General features: G+C 38.7%; 2 protein-coding genes across 2 annotated transcripts in view; both read right to left on the reverse strand.

Annotated features, from left to right (window-relative positions):
• The window catches only part of lrp1bb (low density lipoprotein receptor-related protein 1Bb), a 138,655-nt gene extending 123,600 nt beyond the window's left edge, over positions 1–15,055 (reverse strand). Inside the window, exons 1-8 of the mRNA XM_065962263.1 lie at positions 14,314–15,055; positions 13,598–13,760; positions 7,810–8,032; positions 5,840–6,032; positions 5,553–5,696; positions 4,068–4,304; positions 3,563–3,743; positions 201–420 (exon numbers count right to left, since the gene is read on the reverse strand). Of these exons, the coding sequence (XP_065818335.1) occupies positions 201–420; positions 3,563–3,743; positions 4,068–4,304; positions 5,553–5,696; positions 5,840–6,032; positions 7,810–8,032; positions 13,598–13,760; positions 14,314–14,551 (1,599 nt within the window). The 5' untranslated portion in view covers positions 14,552–15,055. The remainder of the gene's footprint in view (positions 1–200; positions 421–3,562; positions 3,744–4,067; positions 4,305–5,552; positions 5,697–5,839; positions 6,033–7,809; positions 8,033–13,597; positions 13,761–14,313) is intronic.
• A 3,648-nt stretch (positions 15,056–18,703) lies between these two features.
• Positions 18,704–27,725, reverse strand: part of LOC136181303 (low-density lipoprotein receptor-related protein 1B-like) — a 42,168-nt gene continuing 33,146 nt past the window's right edge. The window contains exons 4-5 of the mRNA XM_065962392.1: positions 19,732–19,851; positions 18,704–19,080 (exon numbers count right to left, since the gene is read on the reverse strand). Coding sequence (XP_065818464.1) covers positions 18,821–19,080; positions 19,732–19,851 — 380 coding nt within the window. The 3' untranslated portion in view covers positions 18,704–18,820. The remainder of the gene's footprint in view (positions 19,081–19,731; positions 19,852–27,725) is intronic.

Below are 27,725 nucleotides of genomic sequence, written 5' to 3' on the forward strand. Positions count from 1 at the left end.
GGTTTGCAATTTCAAAATAAAACGCAATATACAGACTTGCGATCATATATATCCCATCACTTTATCAACGTCAAAACAGGCATCAAACAAACAACAGACTATGCGGAAATTGTTGGGATGGGAAACTTCTGCAAATAATTGATAACTAAAATGATGGGTATAAATTTAAGATCATTTGATTTCCATGTATTGAAACTCACCATTCTTCCAGTCCCATTGAGTTGGATCTTCTCGATGTGATCGTAGTAGGCGTCACACCAGTACATGGTACTGGTGCTGTGATCCAGAGTCAGACCATTTGGCCACAGCATGTTGGAGGTGACAAAAATGCGTCTGTTGGATCCGTCCATCCAGGCTTTCTCTATCCGGCCTATGCTGTCATTGACTTCATCCTCTTCCCAATCTGTCCAGTACATCCAGCTAAAAACATGCAGATAAAAAGAAAAAATGATTGCACCAATACCCTGTATCAAAAGATTACTCTGGTTCAGGGGAGTAAATCATACTCATATCGAGATGAACACTGATCGTATCCCGCATTTAAAGAAAGACAGTTTATTTCAGCCTCATGCTCCTCATTCATCCCTTCCCTCACTTCTTGACACGCTGATGTTAGATGGATGTACTTGTCGTTCCAGTCATCAGCCTCTTGCTTTGATTTATCAATCAGAGCACATGTGACAGCATGTTTGGGCAGACTTCTCTCAGAATTATGTACCCATAGCACAGTGGAATTTACAATGCAGGTTCTGTTTTGTACGCCCATGGGAGGGCTTGACTGTTCTCCCCACTGAATCTTTTACAAGCGGCTTTCATTCATACATGGAACATTAAAGACAAGACATCCTGCACTACCAAACACGAGAATATACCCTTTCATTCAGAAAATAGGTTTTCTCATCATGATTAGAGCGTTCCCAGTTGAAATGGAAATAAACTGGAAACCAAATTTTCATTATGTAAAACCAAATAATCGCATACCATTGCAGCCAGAGGCAGGTGCATTGTACCCAAAGAAAGTATAGCGCTTTGTGAAAGCTTTATAATGCTTGACTGCACATCAAGGCAAAGTCCTTTATTCCACTCAAAAAAAAAGTTTACGGTGTGTCGTGTGTATGCTAAGAATGCAACTCTCAATGGACCTATGGTATTTGAAACATGATTGGGTCAACGATTTGACGTGCTCTGTTCTCTAGTAACAATGCCCAGGAGATTTGCTCTGTTTGAGTGCTGCTGACTGAGCCATGTGGCCCCTGTTTCTCATCAATGATAGAGGGCTGGCTAAGGGAAGATGAAACAGAATAGGATATGGAGGTGAATGAAGACTCCCTCTGTGTTGAAGTCGTTTTTTACAGCCCAATGAATTATTCAGCAAGTCTCCACGCTCGCATGTAGACACACACACACATGCCCATACACATAGAAACCCATAGTGAGACAGACTGATGGACGCAATGTTTGCATTGTCATATTAAGAAAATAAGAATACACGTCTTTTCAATTGACTAACATATCATTGTCAAAACGTAATATTATCCAAACCAACATTTTCATTCAGAGCTTCAACAATCAGTTAATAAATCTATTACTGAGTTATTTAAAATAGTTTAAATGAAGTTTGGAGTTTGTGAGATAACCTAGGTCATTCAAAGACATGAACTTGGTTGCTGGCTACGTTTGATGTGAACTCTTAGAAATTGGATGATGTTCAAATGACTTAACAATTTAAGATGTCTTTATTAAACTAATCAGTACAATTAATGACATTAAAATAACTGTTAGTTGCATGTTTATGTTCATGAAATGCAGGCTGGCACATTATTTTCAGAGGTTTTTTTGTGCATGTAGCCAATAAAAAAACGTGATTTAAAAAGTCAATGGTAAAAAAACCCAAAGAAAAACATGAACAGCAATGTGGTTTAGAATATCCAGTAAAACCACATACATCTCTGTGCAAAAATGCACAGAGATGTATGAAAAATCATCTATGTCTATATACATCAAAAGAGTGTCATGAAGAAAAAGATACAGGCTTCTGAAAGCACATCCCAGAGTCACCTCACTCAAGTCGTATACCATTTCTGGGGGGATTTCTAATGTGAATACATGTATGGGATTCCTAATGCAGCGAAGATTGAGAGGTATGCTTCTGTTAAGTCGTCCTTATCATCTCAACACAGACTAGAGGATGCAAATGGAGCAGAAAATAAGGGAGCGAGTATGCAGTACGGAAATCAGCTGGAGAGGTGTATCCATTTTACCTGAAGAGACCCTCCCAGCAGAGCAGATAAAGATCAAAGACTTGCAGGTTTCAGGCTGAATGCTACCTCTGAAGCCCAAAACTAGCTTTCCTAATCATTTGTGCTGCCAGTGGGAGGGGTTGGAGAAAAAATTATTAATCCTCATACAAAAAAAATGACATGATATTCCCCACCCCCAACATTCCTGCCACAGTATTTATGTCAGGGCTTAAATTCTGAAAAAAAGAAAAAGGCTAGTAGGCTACTTCCTCATTAGTCTGAATCATTTAAGACTGTGTCCTTATCATGGCTGCTTCCATTTATTTCTTCTTAATCAGAGTAAGCTAATCTTAGAAAAAACAAGTGCAAGTTTTGGTTTGGTGTGTGTGAGTATAGCAGCAAAACAGCTTCATAAGGCAAATTGTTGGAGCAATCCTCTTCAGGCATGGAAACTAATCTCTGGATTTGTTGTGTGTTAATACGATTTTAGCCTTTTAGTGTTAATCCTTAAGATCCTCGAGAAACTCACTGATAATTTTCACATCTCCTCTATACATACAGCAGCATATGTGCTGTCAAGGTCGTTCACATATAAAGTTGTACAGGAATGCACAGGAGGCCTCATACATACTGTGAATTGTGTTTTTATAATGGAGACACACAGACCTGAGAAACATTCAGAAACAAACAGAGAAACATTCATTAAAGAGCATGAATGTGGCAAACACACTGGTACCTGGAACTGAAGTTTGGAGAAAAAGATTAACCACCTTTCTCTTTAACCAAAAAAAAAAAAACTGACCTGGCATATAACCAAATCAGTTTAGAGATGGTTGCTAGATGAGCAGAATATGCAGAAGCAGAATGTGTACCATCATTCATCTTTTTTCCTTTGTATGCAAGATTAACTGATTCCAGAATGTAACAAGGTGCAGGACCTGGCAGTAATTGACTTTCTTTGTAATACAGGTGAGCTTGAGTACGATCATATCAAGACTTAAAGCAAAAATCTCCATACCCCATCAGGAGATGTGATTAAAAAAAAAAAAACGTTTTCTCTGTAGATTTCAGCAGGTTCATTTTCCACAAGTACAACACCTTGCTTATCCAAGAGTATGCAACATGACAATGTTGAGCCACCCCTCCTCACCTACAGCCCAAAGCTAGTATATAATAACTTATACCTTGACTCCTACTCGTGACTTATTTCTTTGCACCTGTTACAAACATATTCTGACACGAGCTGCTGCTGGCAAAATGATTTTTTCTTCAGGTCTGTGTGTCTCCATTATAAAAACACAATTCACCATGTCTTTCCTGACCTGTTAAGAGGGTCAACCACAATGGCCCGTGGATGTGACATATTGCCTTCCAACAGTGTCTTCCTTGTCTGGGAGGCTCTCTCCAGTCGGGCGACGCTGATAGTTTTCCTGTAGCCATCATTGGTCCAATACAAGTTATTTCCAATCCAGTCCACTGAGATTCCTTCAACATTGTCAAGTTCTGTAAAAGAGCCAACAAAACGTATTTTAATAAAACAAAATGTTGCAGTACAAACTCAAACAGGAATATCTGTTCAGTGTAAATAAAATAGGTTAGATTACATTCTCATAAGGTGTCCATGAAGCCACTATGAGATTTTTTATGAAATAATGTTAAAATCCCAAATTTGGCCAACTTATTTTCACACAAGCTACTTTGGTTATAAACACTGTGTGGTAAGAATTGCCTACTCATTAATAAAAAAAAAAACTTATGTAACTTATCATTACAACTGTTTTATCATCAGAAAATTGTAATGTTTTTCACAAAAGAATTTAGACTCACCATCTTTAAGTATCGTTTCTCGACTGTTTCCATCAGTCTTTTGCCGACCAATTAGGAAACTGGTTGTGTCAGCAAAGTAGATATGTCCTGATTCTGCATAGTAGTCAATGGCACGAGGGTTGACCAGGTCCTCGATTGGCACCATATGCTCATCGCTGGATTTGATGTTCATATCAAGGCCTCGGATGACTCCAGGACGGCCCTTACCGTAGAAAAGGAAGAGATCGCTTTTGGGCTCTACAAGGCAAGAAAGGACAGACCCTCTTTTACTGTTATTGTCATTTAATTGGTCTAATTCATCAGTGCTGATCCCAGCATTAAACCCTCTTACCGGCCACATTGTTCTTATATGTGAGCCAGAGCCAGAGCCATCCATTCACCTTAATAGAGCCAGTAATCAGTGCCAATGACTGTACACTCCACCTTCAATCATGCCTGCTTCAAAGCTGCATTAACACTAGGAGAAGGAAAATACTTGAACAAACAGACAATGGCAATACTTGCCTTGGCTCTTAACACTGTCTCTGATTTCAAAATGTTATGGTGCCTGTGTAGAAAGACAAACAGGGACCCAGAAAAGTGAGGCAACTCCTCGGCGGCCCACCAGCCGCTCAGGGGGCTGTATGTTCACGAACCCTTTGGGATCCTCCAGAGAGGCGAGAGGCGGAATGAAGGAGGGCTTCCAGTGAGAGAAGCAGACCTCTCCTCGCACTCAGCACCTACCCAGGAGACTAGGATGCTGAGGGTGAGGACCACACATGCCTCACTTCAATTTATCATTCTGTGAGGGAGAGACCGACTACCCAGGAGACAATTAAGCATTGCAAGAGACCCAGATATCAAACCCCACAGTGACTGCCGTATGAAGAAGCACTACCATTTAGTACCGAATCTCATTATGCTTAGGGAGAGGAAAGCGCGAGCAAGACAGAGATAGCTGGTGTCATCAGAACATCTATGAAGGGGGAATAAATCAAATGTGTCATTGCCAGGCCTCCCAATGCTTCGTTACCCCGATCGAAAAGTGGTGGGCCCTCGGATTGTGTCATCAATTTGATCTACTGCTATTATTGTCAACAACACAATGTCCAGCAATTGATCAGACAAGCCAAATGCAGACAAACTTAAAACCTCATTATGACAATAATCAATCAGGCTGGCAACGGGTCGATAGTGGAACATCACTTTCAAATGGGTCTGTGTCACACAGCACTCATCTACATCACTGTAGGTCTGCAGCTGAGGCATGTGTATCACACTCTCCTCTACAAAATGACACAGGCACATTTCAATGTAAGAAACAATAATGATGGACCTTGCCCCTTTACTGGCACAAGTATATATTCTTGTTCATAATGACCAGGAAGCACCACCAATGAAAAGCCAATAAGTACTGCATATCGATAAAAGAAAAAAAAACATTCAACTTTTGTAATGTATGCACAATGATGCATCTTTTATGTCCAGATGAAAATGTATACTGACTTTTACAGGTCTGCCCGTCAGAGCCCAGGCTGTAGCCAGTACGACAGCGGCAAGATCTGGACTTGTAGCTGCCGCTCAGAAGGCAGATATGGGAACATCCACCCGGCTTTCCATATGAAACCATTTCACATGCATGACTCCTGACTGTGAACAAAAATCACAAAGGATAGAGAGATCATTCACACTGCAATATCCTCATTCTTTATCAACACAGATTGTAGTTTGCATGTCACATGATGTAGAAGATTGACACTTACCTATGTTAACCTACTAGAAATGTCCTTTACCTTTTGGCTGAGTGAGTTTGTGGTAAACACTGAGTTTTGCAGCTTTCCCGAGGCTGGCTAGTGTCCTGCTCTCTGCTGTGATGTTGAACCTGTGGATCTGTAGCAGCTCCGCAGAGGAACTCACTTTGGAAGGGTCAGAGTTTGTAGCATAAAGGTAGTCCTCAAACACAGCTAATGCATAAATGTACGACACCTGAAAAACAAGGAGATTCATTCAAGTGTTTCTTTATACATCATCCCTGAAGCTAAAAATGAATAAAACCACAAGAGACACGAAAAGTAAACAGAAACACAAGTAAATGAATGAGAGGACTTTTATTTCTAATCATGCAGCAAGCACGAGGGGAGAAGGAGAGGGTGGTAGGGCTGTCTGCACATTTGGCAGCTCACATAGGGTCAAAAGCTGGACTCCATGGGGAGGCCACTGGCCCTGACACCACAGCCTCTATGCTACATTTAGCAGGCTGACACCCACACAAAGCGACATGGCTGGAAGAGCTCTGTTCACAGGAAGTACACATAAGCTCACTGGGTCACACCTTAACATCAGAGGCACCACGAAACATGCGTCAGAATTAATAAATAAAGAACAAACAAACCACCCAACCGTGTCTCTCTATGGAATTTGGCTTCAGCACTGTACTTTTCCATTTTTATATTTTTTCTCAAGTATTTGGGGGGATTTTTTTTGCCTATGTTGTGTTAAAGAAAGGAGAGAGAGAAAAGACAAGGCAGAAATGGACCTAGCTTGAAATCAAACCTATGTTGCTGTGGTAGTTACACTTAAGTAGATAAACTAATGTTGTGTCCTACTTTCCATTTCAACGCAATCCTACAAAAAAACATATTGAATGCACACACTGAACTTGCTTAATCTACAGCATACTGACTAAATATTGTGCCTAAATATACAGGCCAGTTAGTGAATAACCTATTAAGAGGTAATAAATACTAAAAGGGCTGTCCAATGATTTTGTGATTTCTTTGCTACAGAGGTGCGTAGCAATCCTCATAAAGTCAAGGGGCTCTTCAAAATTATACCTGAACATTACTCAATAGTTACAAGGAGTACAGTGTTACAGCCGTGTTACATAAATAAGCAGCCTCTGCCGTAAGTGAATGAAATATGTTGTGTCAAGGTGCTTTGAGAGGTCGGAAGGGCTAGTTCAATACATTTACCATTTACTCTTTAACATGTATCCCTGCATATAACGGGAACGCAATCTGTTTTGAAAATGTCATACAAAAATTGCTCTTTACCGCACTGAGAACACTGAGCAAATCTGTTACACCTGAACACTGAATACACTTGCTGAAACAGAAAAGTTTCATTATATACAGAGTATAGAAAAAGATGTAGAAAGGAGCAGCACGGCATTTGTTATGCAGATAAAATGAAGGGAACGTCTTCTGTCTAATGAGGCTGCAAGCAAATGGAGGAGGCAATGTTATGCAAAGATCACCTGCATACACAATCAGGTGCTTGAGATGTAGGTTTTTTTTCTTTCTTCATGAATAGTGAACATCTAGCCCAAGTCGCTTGAAAGGGACTTTTAATGAATAGTCAAAATCGGCGATGAAAGGACTCAAAAGTGTACTACAGGAAAGAGACTATTGATATGCTCATTTGGAGTACAGCCCCAAATGTGCCTCAATTTCATAAACCATCTATCCTTAATTCAAAAGACCTTTTCTATGTAAATGAAGAGGGAATTATAGCAACAAGCAGTGAATATACCACCTGTCTTGCAGTGATAAAGCAAAGTGCAGTAAATTAGAAAATTAACCAAGAAAATCCCTCTCATGTAACAATTTGGAGCCTCTTAAACGAAGAGGAGGAAAGCAGCTACTGATAAGAGAAGCCTATCGTGTGTTCATATTCCCACTACCGTTTGTCCACTATGGCTCCTTCTGATGTGGAGCCCAACGAAGACAAAAAAACAAGACTTACAGTAAAATGTGACACTCACTTGGCTCCCATGGATGACGCTGTGCCTGTTCTTGCCATTGTAATCCACCACGTCAATGTAATCCAGGTAAGCATCTGCCCAGTACACCAGCTTCTTGACCACGTCCAATGCCACAGCAGTGGGCTGCTCAATTTTATAATCCACCAGGCGGGTCCGGTTGGTGCCATCCATATTGCAACGCTCCACCTTGGCTACATTCCCATAGTCAGTGAAGAACATCATTCTGCAGGGGATGACAGTGTTTAAATGATTATATTCATTAAGTTCTGCCTGCTTGTTGGAGGAGAGCCATTTACAGACATTCAGTCCAGATTTTCTTAGACTGTTTCACTTCACTGTACGTACAAGGAGTGAATTACAACCAGCAAAAGCAGAATCAGAAATCAAAATCAAATTTCCGCAAATCATACAAGTTTGATAAAGAGAAAACAGCTAAATCACGGGAAGTAAGGAAAACAAACAGGAGAATAATATCTTTTGGACAAACAGCTTTTTCTGTGAATGGAGCAAAATCCTGGAAGTCCTTACCTCATCACTTGAAACTTTCTGCAAACTTCACCTCTTTAAAGAGAGCCACCAAGTCCTGTTTAGTTCAGCAACAGACTTGTACTGGTGTTTAATTCTTTGTAGCTATATCACAGATAAATGTGTGTCTTACTGCATCTTGCTGTGCAGTTTACTCTCTCTATTTCTTTTTAACTGTTGTTATCTTTTATTTACACAAAAGCCCTTCTAGGGACAGGTGTTGCAAATAGGCATGTGCTATATAAAGACTGATACTTGCATTGGATTGCTGTTTTCAGTTTGTCCATGCATATTGTATATGTGCCTATCAAATAAAACATGAGTAAATAAATAATGATTACATGATTAGTGTACATGTTTCATATTTTATAGAATCTTACTGTAATGCTAGAGCTGAATAGTTGTACACTGCAAAACAAGAACCATGCTGTTTCTTTATTACCAGACCTGTAACATAGTTATCAACTCTCAAAGGTTCATTTAAGTTGTACATGCAAGGCTCAGTCTTAAACTTGAGACAGCCAGAGATACTGTAATCAGTAATCAACTATGAAGCTAATGTTAAAATTAGTGTTTTTAAAAAGCTAGCTAATTAAACTGCCAGTTGATAAAATCTTCACGCGACAGTTATCAGTTTAGCAGGCAAAATTTACCGTCTATAACAAAACGGCTAATTTTGTTAAATTCTGTTCGAGTCAGGCAGCTACTGTTTTGAAAATTAACACACATTCAGAGTGGTCATAGTGGGCACCTCCTTGTCATCACTAACTGCATATTAATTATGCAAAACCATAGATAGGGTAGGTGTAGCAACAGTAACTGTAACGAAGGGAGACAGGGCCTAAACAATGGTCTGTTTTGTAAACTAATTAAAGACCAAATATTTTCTTTTTCTTTAGCATTAGTTCAGTTAAAATACCGTCGACATTAACTGAGCCGTACAGTGTTGACAGTTACAGGGATGTATGACTTATATCCATCTTCAAAGTGTTTTTGAAATCAACATCCAAACTGAGGCACTCAATAAAAATGTTTTAACAGTAAGAATATGTGTCTGAAAAAGATGCCATAGGTCATGTCATTATAATGTCAGACTGGCATCATGTTCAGGTATCTTGCGATCAGTAGCCATGCCTCAGAGGTCTGTCTAAATACAGCTCCAGCATTAAGTCAAGAAAGCAGCAAACTTGCACTTACAGCATAAAACAGCAGAAAAAAAACTTTGCCTCTATTTAGTCAGAACTATGCACATGATGTCGTTCTGCAACACCTGTAAAAAATGGCCCAGACCCCAAGCTTCTTTTCACATTCATGTAAGCTACTGTGTGTACACTTTTAATAACACGTTGTGTCAGGAAAAAAATATTGTTTAAAAGAATGTCAAGGTTATATCTAAAAAAAGAAACAGCATCATAATGTGTTTAAATGCCCTCCAAAAGAAGAAGTGAAGCTGCCTCTCTGATACAAAGAGGCTCCATAACCTGGAGGCAGAAGCAATAAAAGCAGCATTTCCCATTTCCTTCGAGGTAATTTTGAGGACATTTAGAAGGCTTGCTGCACTTGTGAGTCAGAAGACATAAAATGACAGACAATGTATGATGCAGAGGAGCCAAACCATATAGTACCTAAAAAACTGCGAGGATGGCTTGGAAATCAATCCAGAAAGACACAGGGAGCGAGCGAGCGGCATGTAAGACTGATACCGAGAACTCATGGAAAGCAAGTGTAGAGTAATTTATACTTTACAACAAGGACTGAATAAAATCAGACAAAGTAGTGATATGCCCTTTTAATGGAAGTAGAGATCTCACGTACTGTCACTTTAAGTATTCAAAACTGCTCAGGTCTGCACAAATGGTAATTAACATGGAAGGCTTGCCGTGCTGTCTTGCTGTGGCTCTGGGAGGACAGAGCTCCAACAGATACCAATGATAACGAGCTTCAGCCACAGAGCAGCGGGAAGCCGACTTAATCTGCACAAGTCAAGTCAGAGGAGAGATGGGCTGCCCTTTGAACCCAAGACCAGGCTGTGCTGAAAAAACTGTCAGCGTCAGCAAGGGACCCAGCTCCCCAAACAGGTGCACCTCCATGTGGCATACAAATGATAGCTTTCTGGGATTAGGATGGTGCTGATGCTGTACCTTTGTATTCGGCAGCTACAACCAGTTAGATCCATGCTAGATAGAAATGAGCACGGCTGAAAAAGTAAACGACATACGACCAGTGAAATACAGTCTGTGTCTTACGCTGAAACAGAAGACTGAACAGACACTGTTAGACTTAAGAAGTACTTAAAGACGTTACTTTCAATTTTATCCAGCCGTGGCAGAAAATACCCCTCCTCTGCGTTGTTTAATTTACAGCATTCAGGCAAAAACGCACCCTCACAATAAAATACCAATAATAATAGCATGTTGTGAATTGGTATTTGTTGCCTGTGTCTGCTTTTCGTAGCAAATTACATATAACTGCAGCGCCAAAGAAAGTGCAGCCTTTTACACTGTACAGCAGCATTTCGTTTCACAAATCTGCAAAAATGACTTATTTTGAAGTTTAAGTGGTTTGAAGGCCATAAAGACCCCTTTTTTGGCACTTTAAGATGAATAGTAGTCTACTATGTATTAAATATTTGATGTGTTGTAGTGAAATAGCCCCTTTTAATGTCATATAGGGCCGTAAATCACCAGTTTCATCCGATATTATGCCAATTCATTGGCCAATTCTATTTGTTATTATCACAAAGTCTGCTCCGATACAATTGCGACTGGTTTCCTTTCAGCTTCCTGCCATTGATTCTTTATCTTTTTTTGTCAAACCAATCAATGGGTCAGTTCAATGGACTGATAACCGCAGTGCTATAATGTGTTTTTTCCCTCACATGAAAAACCCTATTCCACAGAACACAGAAAAGTATTCTTCCCTTTTCCCTAAAAAATGTTTTGTTGATAAAAAAATAATAATATTCAAACTTCACTTGCAGTGTTCAAAACATGTCAATAGATCTAACATCCTATTTTTACATTATAGGCTTCTTGTCAAGCATAATTCTATTCAACTTTCAAAAACAAATCAACTTCCTTTCTACTCACAGCATTCACTTAATAAAAAAAAAAAAAGTACTCACAGGGAGCTTCAATTTTGTAGCGCTGATCAGAATTCTGACTGATGAACAAATACTACCATCAATCAACTCTTACCTCCCTTGTAAAATAAAAAAGTTTACCATCAAAGGCTTCCAGATGGCAAAATTAAAATGCATTTTCTGATGGAAAAAAAGGCACAGAGTCGGAGAGAAAATCAAATTACCAAAGAAAAGTGCCAAATGAGAACATATTCCATAAACACTTTTCCTCTCACTGTGCTGCCATCCGACACCTCCCTGATTTCATTTGTTTTCGCTCCATTGCTCCAGGCTGACAGACCTCTCTCAGGCCCGCCTCTTCAGAAACAGCTGTACCACTGTCTCACTAATTAGAGGCAGGGAGAAGCCTTGGAAAACTTCTGTGTGTTCTAAAGTCAGCAGCCATCATGTCCAGCTCCCATGTGGGCGAGCAGACTCTATATACATACTATCATCCCTCTATACACAGAGCAGAATGGGCACAGTGTGCGTGAATCATGTGTGATTACAACAAAATCATTTAAAAAAAAAAAAAAAAAACAGCATTACTTATCTGAGGTGACTCAGAGGGAGCCAGCTACTACACACTGAGGTTTATTACCATAAGCCAAATTGCTGCCAAACAAATCAACACTGTCCATGTCATTTAGGAACCAGCAGCCAATTATTTTTGATAAGACCCAACAGCTCATAGTTCTAGTCCAAGCTGTTGAATAAAGTATAGTTTATAAACATAAAGTCCACAAAGCAGCAAGGTAGTTAGCCGTCTGTATCCAACGTTTTTTTTTTTTTTTTTTTTTCTGTTAAAACCAGCAAGTACCTGAGTACTCATTCATAAAGTCATGAGAGCACTTGAGCATTCGGATTACTGTAAATTTCCATCCCTACTAGCAAGCCATATTTGATCACAAAATAAAATACTGTCAGCTCTACACTTCACAATAAATGCAAATGTCCTTGGAATCTGTTTTTGACTGCCTCTTGTTACTTAGTCTGTTAAACTCACTGCTGAAGAGTAAATGAAAAAAAAAAAAAGACTATCCTGTGACAGCTTCAGTCATATCAGTAAGAGTGTAACGCACAACGTCTGTCACTCTTAATCTCTGCCAATATCAAGTTAATGGACTTGAGTCTGTATAGCGCTTTTTTTAGTCTGCTGACTACTTAAAGCACTTTAACACAGCAGGTCACACCTTCCCATGCACACTCTGAGGGCAGAAGTTGCTATGTAAAGCGACCTTCATAAGTTACTAATTCCATGCATACACATTCATACGACGCAGACGAAGCAGCGGGAGCGACTTTGGGTTAAGTGTCTTGCCCAAGGAGAAATCGGACATGATGCTAAAGAGCTAAGGATCAAATCCCCGACTTCCCAATGCAAAAGTAAACACGTTTTACAAACAGTCGCAAACATCATGTTATTATTATTATTATTATTATTATTATTATTATTATTATTATTATTATTTCGTCAAATACATTCCAATACTAGAAATAAATATAATTATTAATAAAAAAATTATCAAAGCATAATTCGAAAGAGAAAATTTGAATGAAACATTGCGAGGCTAAATCAACCCCATTTTTTTCTCATATTTTTTTTCTGTTTTCTATAGTACATGTGGAAACAGCTCAATTATCACTATAATACGTTTTCCAACATTGTGATCCGTGTGATTGTCAACCACATGCTGTTCATGTTTCACCCTTCACTGAAAGTAGGGTGGGGATATTTTTTTTTTTTTACTCCACAGCCATCCAGGTTTTTTTTTTTTGTGATGTCTATAGAGAAAAAAAATCCTGTAATGGAAAGTCCTGCAGGGCCATTTTCTGCTGAGGGATGTTGAGTGAAATCAGTGAATACAAATGAATGTCTCAACAGTAGAAACTGTCTGAAGCATTACTATCCACCAAATTACACAGCTCAAAGAGAAAAGGGCTGAGTCGAAGGACAGGGAATCATTTAAATCCCTTCATTGTAACTCGCTCACAGTCTTCCAGACAAGTCAATTGTTATGCATAGCAATTTTTTTTCTCTTCCACCATTATTTTTTCTGCTTCAACAAAAGATGCATGATGATAAATGAGCCCTGTAGCACATTCAGAGATGGCTTATCATGTCAACTGCAGAGCACTCACCCCATGAGAGGATCCAGAGCGATTCCTTTAGGATTGAGCAGGTCTAGCTGGACGATTGTAACACATGTGTCTCCAGCACGGTCACAAACAAATATCTTGTCAGTGACACGGTCAACAAAATAGAAGTTTCCAGTCAGCCAGTCGATGGCCATGTGCTCCACATCTGCAGCAACAAACAGAATTTTAACTATTTAATAAAAATATAATACATTTCATATGTTTAACCAACATCTATTACTATCAGAGAGATTTGTTCAAATAAGAAAGACCAATCAAAGTTACTATGTTGTGACATTCCAACTTGTGGCTTTGGATTAAATAAAAAAAATACTCCTTCACTTCCCATAAAGTCATTCAATGGCATGTGTTTGTAGGCTTTTTAAATTTCCTTACCTTTTCCATTTGTGATAGTTTAAATTAAAACTTTCAGGAAGGAGTAATAGAAGTGTTTGCATCAATCAAAGTCTTATGTCATTCTTACCTTCAAAAATTACCAATACAAAATATGTGAATCTGTATTTAAGGAAAAATTCAAATGGTTAAGTGGCATACTGTTTGATAAGTATCTAAGCACACAAGATGCACTACCCATTAGTCTTATAGTGGAGAGTTTTCAGGATTTGAGAACAGCTAAGCTCTAAGACTAAAAAAAAACCCAAGCAAGAGAAAAAGTGTGTACTGTAAGAGATGGCAACTGTGAGTAATTGGAAACATACGTCGCAAACTTTGTTGTGTTCTTATTTCCTGTTCCCGTGTGAATCCGCGCAGGTTCCTCGTTTCAGCACAGCGGAGTTGCCCAGAGGACTCTGTAGATAGAAGCCAGCATACACTTTCCTGGTTTTGCTGGAAATCCAATGCAAGTGTTCCATTTACACCCAGGGACCTCAGGGGCTGGAGGCCTGTCCCATTTAGATGGGTGATGACAATCCGATCTGAACCACCAATGAGAAGCATTGGGCGGTTGTCACCAGCATCTGTAAAATACAGAAGTTATTATTATCTTTTTATATTACAATTCCACAGTTGCTCTGTGCCGAACATCAAGGGACCACATGACCTCAATGAAACACAAAATCACATTTGAAAAAAAAAAAAAAGGATTAGAGGTGAAGTTGTCTCCAAGTGTGCCTTAAAATATGGCCCAAAAGATGAACGAAGGACACAAAAACACAGAAATTAAAAAGAAATTAAAAAAAAACAGAAAGCATATCTGTTCGGGCATAATCTGTCACAAGAAATTGGACATGAATGGCATGCACGCACAGAAGAAAAGAAAAACTAATCAAGGACAAAATAAAATTAAGACTAAATGAAACAGCATCAAAGCAATCAAAAAAAACAATTATTTTCAATTAAAACATGATTGGCTTAAATGGCAAATTATGAAACCCAAACATTAACTCAAGTGAAGGACCTGACTTTTTAAGAGCTCTCTCTCTCTCTCTCGCTCTCTCTCCTGCTGGGAGTCAAGGCAGGACAGTTTATGGCGGTGAAAACTGAGATGAACTGCTTCATGGGCTTAATTGACCGTGCACATTCTCTGACATCAGGTTCACCCCCTAAAATGGGGCCCTTATTTATACCCATCTTCCACAAGAGTTCAAGTCAAGGGCTACCCTCCTAATACAGGCAATAAATCAGAATGTCCGGTCAAATAACTGTTTCCCCTTAGCCCTCAGACTCAACTTTTAGAAGTCAGACATCATTCTGTCACGCCAGGGGGTTGATGGGGTTTAGACTCAATTCTCTGAAAATTATCTGAGACTGTTCTGCCCACTGACACTCAATCAAACATGTTAGCTAATGTAAAATCTAATGAAAAGCATTACGAGGACACCCAAAAAGACATTTAGAATGAAAAAAAATATACAATATGGGAAGTTTTCTTTATTCTTCAAAGACTTTAAGAGTTCTACTTTCATCATTTACGACTTTATTCTCGTAAATTTCCGACTTTAATCTCGAAATTAAAACAATTATAAAATGTTAACGTTAAAATGAAAAAAAATATACAATATGGGAAGTTCATTCTGGCATAGATGGTCCCACAGACATAACATTAAGTTTTCCCATTTTGCAGTTCAACATACATTCAGAAATTCTCCTTTTCTTTGCCCTGTACAGGTGGCTGTGCGTGTTTGTTCAAGTGGCTGGTAAACTGAGCCAAGAGATGGGAGGGACAGAGTACTGAAGCTTACAGCCCACAGTGCATTTTAGGCAATAGAATTAAAGCACATCTGCATCTGAACAGAGACAATCATTGTTCATTATTGTTTAACATATTACTGCAAAACATCTAATTAACTATATAGTGCAACCCTGGTTAATGTTTGCAATGTAAATTACTGCTTTATGTAGGCCTTTTTTTTTAATGTAAACTATGCATCTACATAAACAGTGAACCACAGACTGTGTTAAAGTGTTACCTACGTGACGTCACTTTGAGGGCTCAGCTGCTGCTTTGAATGAAGACACTTTGGTAGTCTGTCCTTATTGCAATTTGGACAAGAGGGTTAAGACCAAGGCTGCTTAACTGTCAATAGGTGATTCACGACATTATTTTGAACGATACAATTCTATATTATTTAATTAACCAGGTGCAAGTCATTTTACTTTTTTTTGTATTTTCATTAGAAGGAATTCAAATGGCACCATCACTACAAACATGAATGAGAGGTTAAGTTCAGGACTCTAATTAGCTGACACCTCGCAAATGGCTGGCGGCTGCAGGACTGACCTGCTGTCACCAAAATTGGCCACGCCTCTTATTACTTGAGGTAATAAAGGGCGTGGCCTCGATACTTGAGCTTTGATGAGAAGATGTCAAAGAATAGTCATAAAATAGATCCCGTCAATTCTTTAATCTCTCCAGGTGTGTGGATGTGGATAAGGCTTGTACTTTTTTGTAAACACGCTGATAAAACGCTGAACCATTTTTTTGTTCAATGTAATATAACTATGCATTTTAGTCAGATGTGAATTCTGTTTTCACACAGTTTTTCCCCTTAGATAAACAAGATAAACAAATGTCAAAATTATGTTGTTTTTTTTATATTTGGAAAATGTTACATTCATAATCAAAAGTTATTTCCAATTCATGCTTTTTTTTATTATTTTACATTTGCTTTTTAAATACATCCTTTATGTGTCATTGTTTTATTTTACATATGATGAACAGCTCTCATGTATTCTGTTATGTTGTTGTTAGTTAGACTTAATGTGTACATTTTGCATTGTTAAATTGAGTAAAAGTACAGTTTGTACTTTGTTTCAAGCATGGCTCAATGAGTGATGGGGACAAAAAACGTCGCTTCTACCAGCCTGTGAACAGAGATTCAGCCTAAGTGGAGGAGGAACTTCTCCTTTTTCCTGTGTACCCAATAGCTAAAATAGTTTTTTTTTAAATGTATGAGGGCTACATATAGTTGTATTTGAAATATTAAAGTGCTGTACCATTGCACCAGGGCGATATTTTACCATATTCAGATAAACCTGATCAACCTGAAATTTATCTTCAGTCTTCAGTCCCAATTTTTTTGTCTGAAATGTAAACTCTCTATTGAACTCTGTTGCTACGGCCACTACTTCCGCTTTGTTTTTTGTCTTACCTCGGGAAATCCCCCGACCCCCCCCCCTCTCCCCTGACAGGGATAGTCCCCCGCTGTGAGGAGCATATGTGAACGGCTAGGTCAGGAGAATCTCCGGAGCAGTCCTCCTGTAATTATCTAGATATCATCCGTAGTGCATATGTGAAAACGGCTTATGTCAATTTGATATAGATTGCAGCTCAGGTCTGGTTACAGGCAACATCATCCTGCTGATGCAGATATATGAGCATATCAAATGTGTATTTTTTTTGTCCACAGAAATTATATTAAACTTCTGTCTGTTTTAGCCTTATTTTGTTTAAGTCTTCAAGAACAAAGAGTTGGCATTGGCTCAGTTGGTAAAGTCGGTCGTCTTTCAACCACAAGGTTTGGCGTTCTGTCCTGAGTCCTGTCTTGCAGCCACATGTCCGATGTATCCTTAGGCAAGACACTTAACCCACAGTTGCTCAAGGTGCTTCAGTGGCAGCATGTGAATGTGTATGAATGGATTAGTTAATACTGATGGTCACTTTACATAACTCTGCCATTATGTGTGTGTTTGAATGTGTATGAATGGGTAGGTGTAAAAGCGCTTTCAGAAGTCGGAAGAATAGAAAAGCCTCAGCTCAAGTCCATTTATCATTCCATTTACAGCGTTGGAAAAGTATATGGAAACACATCATCCATCACTAATATGTATTTTGTAAAGGCATTAAAGTCATTGTGCTGTGACATTTATAATCAGTGTACAGTAATTCTTGGTATGAGTCAGTGAAGTCCATTAACATAGAGACATAAAAACTATCAGGGTGTTGTTGAGTCAGATTTATGTTAGAATTGTAGGTAGAAATATAAAATATCAAACCTTTTACTGTAGTCTGCACCAAATAAGGATCAAGATTGAATCCCCCAAAACGACATTTGTCAAGCAGAGTTTTAACTTCAATCTTACACTCAACACATTAATATGTTTTTTTTTATTCCCTGCTGTTTCTCCCTGTCAGGTCTCAGAGAGCCATATCTGAAATTTATATTCATAGGGTTTTACAACTAATGGTAACCCTGTCGTTATCCCCGTACCACTATCGCTCTCTGCTAAATTAATATTAATACATGTGAGCATTGGGTTCAGTTAAGTTTATGGGTAATCATATTCAGTTTATTCCTGGTAGGACACCAGTCACATTGATTAAAAGCTGCAACAGTGGTGTTCTCCCCAGCTGGGTGTGCTGGGCCTCCAGCTATTTTCAACCTATATATGCCAGTGACAAAATACGAAAAAATATATGCTTCACTTTGGGGTTCAATGCGCAATACAAAAAAAATATCTCTTGAGGTTACACTTTTTTTTTTACATGTGGATGTCAGACCACCAAAACACAATACCTCGTTTGGTTGTTTTGTTTCTAAGTAGGCTGTTTTACTCATCAGGACAGATTTGTTACCAGCATAAGGCATCGACATAAATCAGGGTGAAGCTGGGCATTGTCTCCACACAAAATACTCCCGACTGCTCCCACTTAAAATCTCATGCTCATTAATTTTATCATTATCCTGGCCTGACCACGTCTACCCAGTCCCATGTGGATGATCGATGTGGTCACTGCTAAACCACATTAATCTCGCCCTACCAAAGCTAGCGAGCATGAAGGCCTTGATAAGCTATACTTCCACTTTGGTTGAGCAAAACCTCCCGGTTTATTATTAGAAATGAAACATACAGACTATGCAGATTATGTTGTTTCCCAATGCAAGTGTGCCACTCACCTTGTTTCGCTTTGCAAGATATCCTGTCAGGCTGCAGGATGTATCCGTCTGCGCAGCTGCATCTGTATGACCCGTAGGTGTTCGTGCAGGTTTGGCTGCATGAGCCATACATGGCACATTCATCATGATCTTATGGAAAGAGAAAGAGAGTCATTTGTTACAAATTAGGTGTACTCAAACATGACCCAAATACATAAAGTATACTTAATGTGGCCTTACTCTGGCACCTCAGGCATAATTACTTTTATAGCCAATGAGGCTTTTTTGGAGCCGCAGTACCCTATAAACCCCTATTTCACATGTCGTCTTGAAACAGGATCGAATTTTGTGACTCTGTTAAAGCCCTCCTTTCTGCAGAATGATGCTATTTTATGCCATAGTGTGGTGTAAGGTATGTGCAGGGTACGACTAAGACACTTCAACTCTTGAGGCATCTCTGACAGTAAAATGCTGTCTTCATCACTGGTTGCCAGACACCAGGCCCGTGGCTCATATGGAGAGCTTAAAAAAAGGAGAGAAAGAGACGCAGAGAAACTGTGTACGGTATAGACAGTAAATGTGTAATGCACTGTGCATGAGGCCCTGATGGCCCAGATGGTTCTCCTATACAAAAGCACCTCCTGCTTACTCATCTGAGCGACGTCTGGCCGAGGGCAAAAGGAGGGATCAGTGTGGGAAATAGGGATTGAAAGGGGAGCGGGGGAGGGGGGGGGGGGGGGGGAGTGCTCCGTAGCAGGAGGCTTCCCCCCCCTTTACCCCCATAGCACAGCTGAATCTTACCTCTGCAACTCGTCCCGTCCTCACCGACCTCAAAGCCGTCCGCGCAGAAACAGAAGGTGCCGTTTCTCGTCATAACGCAGCCGTAGCGGCACCGTAGCTCGTGGCAGGCTGACAGGAGCTCTGCAGGGGAAGAGAGAAGGAGATAAAATGTGAGAACTAGAAAAAAAATGGAGTTTAAAAGGGTAGGTGGAATGGGAAATTACTTTTAGATTTGGGAAATAACGCTTTTGATTTTGCTCTTGACGTGGCCCCTTTCAGTCACAAACGCTCCCTTGTCATTTAGCACACAAAAACTCCAGCTGACTGTGACAGGTTTATAGGACATTGTTGAAGTCTTTTTTTTTTTTTGTCTTCGTCTATTGACTACAGGTCATGGAAATCCAACTGATAGAAATGTCACTGTGATAATTATTAAATGTCAGAGGATATTGACATGTGAGGAAAAAGATGTCATTTTTTTTTTACAATGAAGTACAAATGACTATAAACTGTAAGATTAATAAATGCCATTTAAAGTGTGAGACTACAATGTTTCTTTTGAAGTGATTGAAATGTGTTCCTGCAGCTTTGCAATGTAAAATCATCAGTTAACACAATGATTGACTGGTAGCAGCCCTCAGGAAGTACCACCATTGTTATGCCTCTTGTATTTCCTGAATGCTGTGATTGTTGGTGATGCATTGTATAGCACTAATCTTTATACAAAAAGGAACGGCCAAAGATCAGCTAATTATGGCATGATGAATGCTCAGAAAATAAAAGGCACAATTGACAATATAACACAGGAAACAAAGCTCTAATTGCACAAAGATTGATATTCTGAACATTGATTAATGTCAATTTACGACCCAAAAGATAAAGGCTCACATTGATTGTCCTTTTCTCTTCCTGTTCGAGCCATTTCAAGTAATTTCTTGACAGGGTGTATTTACATTCAGATGTGTAGTGGGAAGTGAGTCAGAGCTTGTGTCATCACTTCTTGAATGAATACACAGTTTTAGAGAGTAGAATTGAAAGGGGTTATAACGGCTTGTCAGTGAATCAGACAGTTCTCAACAATGACTTATCAAAGGTCCATTTTTCATTGGAGTATCTAACTATGGCTAGCTCTCTGACACATTGAGATGAATGGTGTGGCTGGATTGTTTGAAAAGCAATATATAAACCCCAGTAAGTGCTTGCTGGAGACCAATATGTCAACCCATAATCATAAAAGCAGTTTGTAAGAGATGGAAAATACAAATATTTGAATGAAATGAGGTGAGCAGAACTGGCAAGGTGAACTAACTAGCCAGAGAAATGAGACAAAAAGCTTTAAGTCATAAGCAAAATAAAATAATAATATTTCACACAATAAAGTTACAAATAAGTTACACAATAAATCACATCTATCTCATATGTCCGTAGAATAAAATGACCACAGAATAATCCTTTTAATGTTAAATAATACACACTAGAAACTACTGGCCCCTGTTTTCTTCACCCACCTTCATACAGGACTAAAAACGGGTGAACTGTCTGTGTACTGGATTTTCATATAGCTCTCAGTATTGACTGACAGATGGTTTGAGTGAGTGGAAAAATAACTGAATTTCAAATCATTCCAGGGCAAAGTATTTTGAGAGCAAGCAAACAGAGAGGTATTAAAATGGTCAATGCCCAGTGCCCTTTTGGTCTTCAATGACTAGACAGAGCCTGTCTAGGTATCTCTGAATACCGCTCACGGGCTTATAATGGTGAAATGATTGCAGGGTAGCAAAGAGCTAGAGCTCAATAAAGTTGAAAAATAAACTGAAAACAAACAATTTCAGAGACACGGCATTGCTTTTGTGTGTTTCAAGGATAGGTTCTTGACATTTATCATTTTGTACCCATTATATTCTCTATATCTTCAACCCATGGAAAAGTTTGACTGCAGGGCAAACCCAGAGGTTTTACTTTTAAGCATTTACCCAGAGTTAGCAAGTGGCAGACAAAATAACACTCAAGAGAGCATGACTGAAATACTAAGAGAGTCCACGACTTGGAGCCAGATACATGATGCTTCATCATGCATGAGATAGGATCATATTTACTGATCCCTTATTGGAGGAACATGTTACAACAGTTTGAAAGAAAACAGGAAAGATAGTATAAAAAATAGAAATAATTACAAGAGGAAGAAGGAAATACTTATATAAATACATACATCTTTACATTTCTTCCACAGCCTAAATGTGCAGATATTAGAGAATGAAATATGTAAATATTTTATAAATCTTCAATTCATGCATGACAAAAATCTTGCACATGTTTTTTTTTGAATATTAAAGCTGCTACATATCTCATTATTTTTAAATTAATCTGTTATTAACATGAATAATTGACTCTTGTGTGTTGCATTTAAAAACACAAGTTTCTCCTTTATTGATCATAACTAAAAAATAAAAGCCTCTTCACTGCCGTGCATTAGCAGTCTCAACAAATCCATACAATATTGAGCCTTGTTTTTGTCACCTGCTTGTCTATGTTTCAAAAGGTGTTTAACTGTGGCATTGATTTGAAACCTGTATACACATTTCTGCTGCTCTGGCTCTGTGTGAAGAAGAGAGCGAAGTGATGTAGTGACGACTAAATTGTTCATTAATTGCTGCAACCATACCTCAAACTGCACAGAGAAAACTCACAAGGACTACGACATGGCACGCTAAGAAGAGTCATTCAGTTCATTTCCACTTTGACTCACAGGCTGACCTTAAGTTACCTTTTGTAGACAAGCTAACATCAACACCGGAGGGAGTTTAAACTCAAGAAGTCAGAGAGGGAGAATAATTAAAGGTTTTATAATTGACACATTTCTAAACTAAAGCATGTAAGACACTTAACTGTTAACGATTCAACTCCTCTGTCTGTTTTCCTCCTCCTGAGCTACTGCACTCATACAACCCATTGAGACATAACCGTCTTTCCTAAACATGATGTTCATTTTCAACTCATTTACATAGGCTAAGAGATGTTGCAGTAAATGGGAGGCTGCCAAAATCAGTTTTTCTCAAAGTGAAAAAAAAAAAAAAAAACACATTCTTGAGGATGGGATAAGCATATATCTCATTACACCACAGCTGCTGAGTCAGAAAGCCAAGATGGTTGCTTTTTGAAAATCTCTTAAGCTAACTGAACTGTCTTACAGCTCCCATGATGTTTGTCTGCACAACTTAAAGGTACAGTTCAAGAACCAATTCACATAGTCTGTATCTAAACTTAGGGCAGGATTCTTTTTTTTTTTTGTATTAAAACCCCTGGAAACCTGACTTGTATTTTTTTTTTAATTCATATTTGATATTAAAATGAGATGCATAAATAAGTAGCTAAAACAATCTGAGTGAAAATAAACATTCATATCTGCTTATTTTGCAGTTTAGGAGATTTCCCCAGGACTGTGTGGGCGTGGCAACTCACACAAGTCAATCGAAATTTTCCCCCCATTCATTAGCAACGGTCCGACTCACTGCCCAAAGCATCCCGGGATACCTAGCCATGCTTATATAGCTAGCTGTGCCACTTTTTTAACAGCTTTTCTCCCTCGTTATGTCAAAATCATCCACAATAAAGAAAAAAACAATGATATGAAATATACTTTGACAACAGGTGACCAGCAGAGGTGGATGGCATGGGGAGGATGAGGATAAAGTGAAGGGAGGCAGGACGCCGTTCTGGGTCGCAAGAAGTTTGGCAAAGCCTGGAGCTTTACGGAAAAAAAAATGGTCAACTGGTATTGGAGGGTAACGAGCGCAGCATATACTGAGTGCTACTCCGGCTACAGTACAGCAATACACAACCCACTGTTTATTTAAACCCACCGAATGACAAGCTGTCAGCTTCACCTTTGAATGTGCCAGGAACAGAACACACAGTAATGAAGGCTAAGCTGGAGGAGCAGAGTCGTTTTTGTTGCTGACAAGGGTTTCAACCAGCATTAGTTCATGTTTTGTGTTTTTTTATATTATTTCCTGGTTTATGTTGGGTTTTTGTATTCACCCTTGTCTCTGTCTTTTCAGATCCTGCTCCTCATGTTCCTGCCTTGTGTGCCAGCCTCGCCCTGATTACCCTCACCTGTGTCTCGATGTTCCCTGATTGTCTGTGTATTTAATCCCAGTGTGTTCTCCCTCTTGTTGCCAGTTCATAGTGTTTTTTTTTATTTTTTTTTATTTTTTTTATATAGTGCCTTCGTCCCAGCATTTTCCATATTAGATCCTAGTGTATGACTTTTGCATGCCTTTTTGACCTTGCCTTTGCCGGGCCCTCTAGATTTGTTTGTTGTTGCTAAACCATGTATCGAACCCCTGCCTGGATTGAAAGGATTGATTTTTGAACATTCCCTCTGAGTCTGCTCTTGCTCCATTTACTGTGGCGTCTTTGTGTCAGTTGCACGTTATTGGGCAGGACATGAGTGTATGTTTGTATTATTGATTTGAAATTTAATGTGTCTCAGAGCTAACACCGCCCCCAAATGTCCGAAAAATGTTCAAAAACTTTAATAACAAAATCTCAAAAAACAGTTGGAAGGTAACTTTTCACACTTTAGAGAGAGAGTTGATATTATCTATATACGATCATAAAAGATATAGGTAGAAGCTTGGGAGATTTGGGTTCCCAGTGGCTTTAATGTTTTTGATCAAACATTTAAAATGATGCTGCAGTTACATTAGTTGTATTCAGGACAAAGATTATTTTTTTAAAGCCTGCCCATACAATTCTCTGTTTTTCTTCACAGCAACAACAAGACAGAAATAAATCTATGATCCCTGAATAACATTCAACTCAGGCAGGATGAAACAAAAACAAAAACACCCCTAGGAACTCCATTCAGCACATTCATCATGTACCTGATCCAAATACAGAATGAAAAACGTCACTCTTTTCGATCCATGTGGAAAGGACCCTACACTTCTTTACAAAGATCCTCCGGCCCAGTCACTCTTTAAGTCAGCCGCTCATAACTCGCCATTGTGCTTAATACCTCTATCCATTATTTTCCAGTCAACAATGTCCTGCCCAGTATTCCCAAAAGAAATACAGTAGGATTTTAAATCAAATATATTCCAAACATCTTAGTCAAGAAAGAAATAATTCCATCCCACATTTTGTCTGTTTTGTCACACACCTTTTTGTTTTCCTTTCTTTTATTCAAGTGGTTTGAGAAAATCGGGAAAAAAGGAGATCATATTTCCATATAGAAAGCAAAGATATCAGATATTCAGGGCGAGGCAGCTAGAACAAAGAATTTAAAATATATATAGCCTACTGTATGTAAATAAATTAAATCAAATAGAAGCACTCAGACCAAGCGACAACCGTCACTTTAAGACTTCATCCTTAATTTCAAATGTATTCTCTATAAAAGAGAAGGAGACAACATGAAAGTTTTACCTTCTTTTCACCAGTCTTTGGATTAGCTCTGTTAAAACATCTAATGTGGACCTTATTGTTACATAACCTTAAACCATTGCATCTTTCCTTGCTTTGCTCAGCTCTGAAACACTCAAGTTTAGATATCTATCACCAAACTGTTGTACAGAAAATTTAACTGAATTTATTTCCCCCCCTGGTCGTCTCATAAATCGGCTTTCTTGCATATCAGAAGACACGGTGTTTTTTTTTCTCAAATTGAGTTTGCATTTTCTATGGAGCAAACCATTTAGGGATATTAGCATGGTTACGTTTATTTTCAACCTTGGCCATACAAATAGGTTGTGTTATAAGATGATTGATGTGTATATACCTTTAATTTACTCTTAGGCCACTCTGTCTCTGGTGGTTAAAACACATCCTTTCTCAAAACCTCAAACAACAGAAAAAATTAACTTACACTATGAGCTAAATGCCAAAACCCATCTGATGCTGCCTTCAAACCACATTTTCCTCTGAAAATTAGCCACTAGATTGGAAAGCAAAACGTTCATGAAAGCAGTTCAGACGACGATGATGTGTTTTGCTTATTCTGAGGGGTTTTTTGGGGGTTTTTTTTTGGAGGGAGTCTGTGCCAGACATATTGGGCTGTACTTGAAGTGTAGCACTACCGGCAAAGTGGAGCCACAAAAATCTACAAAATGATTTGACAAAACATTAAATACAATCAGCTATCATCATGGCAACGGCTGTTTAAAAAAATAAAAGGACCTGCCTAAAAATGCTGTAGAGCATGAAAATGGATTCTACATTGCTACATTTTAGCATGCGGCTATTTTTCCAAGACAGAATCATAAGCAAAGCGCTGAAAACAATGGGTTTGTCCAAACAGCTATTGCATTTAACAACTCTAGCCTCTCTGCTATGTTAAAAAAGAAAGAAAAATAATCAATGTTGTCAATTGTCATGCAGACCACAAGCACATTGAGAATTAAGAGGAAGTGGACAAAAGCACCGAGAAAATTTATTCTGATTTATCACTCCTCCAGTTCAGATGGAAATAATGTATCTCTCTAAGGTTGCACTCCTACTCTAAATGAACTTCTGCGAACCTCTTCACATTTTTATGGGAATACAATTTTAAAAATCATACAGTAGTTTGAAAAATGCGTATTAATATGCTGTCTGGTAAAAACAGTTTGATGTAGTAGGTACTTTAGAAGAAGAAGAAATTGTCAGCCCTCGAAAGGTGGGTCATAAAGCGATGCTGCTTCCAGCCATCTCTGTTTACTCAAGCTGTGCGGACCCCATGTGACCTGTGCATTATTATTCATCGCGTGGTATGGTTACTATCACGCTTCCCCGTTGTGCAGCAGTATGCAAAATGACTACATGCCAGGCTGAAGATATTCAAAGCTAATCCTCATATCTGCTTAAAGACGCCAGATGATCAGCTTTCCCTCTTGGCAAACAAAGAGTGCTGCAGGGTTTGTTTAGGGTTTGTTGAGCCTGCTTGATGCTGCTCACATACTTAAAGCTTTGGGGTGCTACCTCTGAGAACTTGAGTCAATAGTGAAGAACATGTAGTAGCCTTGATACCACGTCTACAAATATACTGTATGTGGAAAAATCTTAAAGCTGCTTAGCGAAACATTTTCATTTCCTCGCCTCTATACTGTTTCTAAGAAATTATTATTAACTCCTTGCATTCATGGAAACATACTCTTATATGCCTCTTCAACATTAGACAAATGTGACTTGGAGAGACACAACGGAAAGGAAAAATAAACTCAAATCTGAAACTGAGTAACGCTTCATTTCTTCTTAAAGGAGTTCAAGTTCAAGATGCTTTATTGGAATGAACGGTAACAACTGCTACTGCCAAAGAAGATATTATCAAAACAATCAACAACAATTTAACATATAAAACATTTAACAATTAGGTTATATATTTTTTTTGAATAGACACATTTATACACATAAAACATGTACAAAAAGACATTAAATATAATAAAATGGTAAATCGACTTGTGCTTGTATAGTTATTTTTTTAGTCTTCTGACTACTCAAAGCGATTTTACACCGCATGTCACACCTACACATTCACACACTGAACGCAGAGGTTTCTTTGTAAAGTGACCATTAGAAGTAACTAATCCATACATACACATTAATAATACACATTCACTCGCCCTTTACGAAGCAGAGGGAGCAAATTGGGATTAAGTGTCTTGCCCAAGGACACATCGAATATTTGGCTGCGTTAGCTGGGGATCAAAACCCTGACCTTCCGGTTAGGAGACGACCGACTACCAACTGAGCCACAGCCGCCCAATTACAATTAAATTATTATTAAAATAACACATTTAAGTAAACGAACTACCTGTTAATCTTAAAAGGTGGCAATCATACACAAATTGTGTGGCTGAAAGCATAAATTGTGGCTCTTCTGCGAAACAAAGTCTCATTAGATCCTCATGTGGCTCTGCTGCTGTAAGCTGGCACAAGAAGCTCTTTCTGAACGCTTCATACAGAAAGATGAGGAGAAAGTGGACCTTTTTTTTTTCTACTTGTCTAATTTACTTTTTTTTTTACTAATTGTTTCT

This window comes from Labrus bergylta, chromosome 13 (assembly GCF_963930695.1).
Source record: "Labrus bergylta chromosome 13, fLabBer1.1, whole genome shotgun sequence".
In the NCBI taxonomy this organism is placed as follows: Eukaryota; Metazoa; Chordata; class Actinopteri; order Labriformes; family Labridae; genus Labrus; species Labrus bergylta.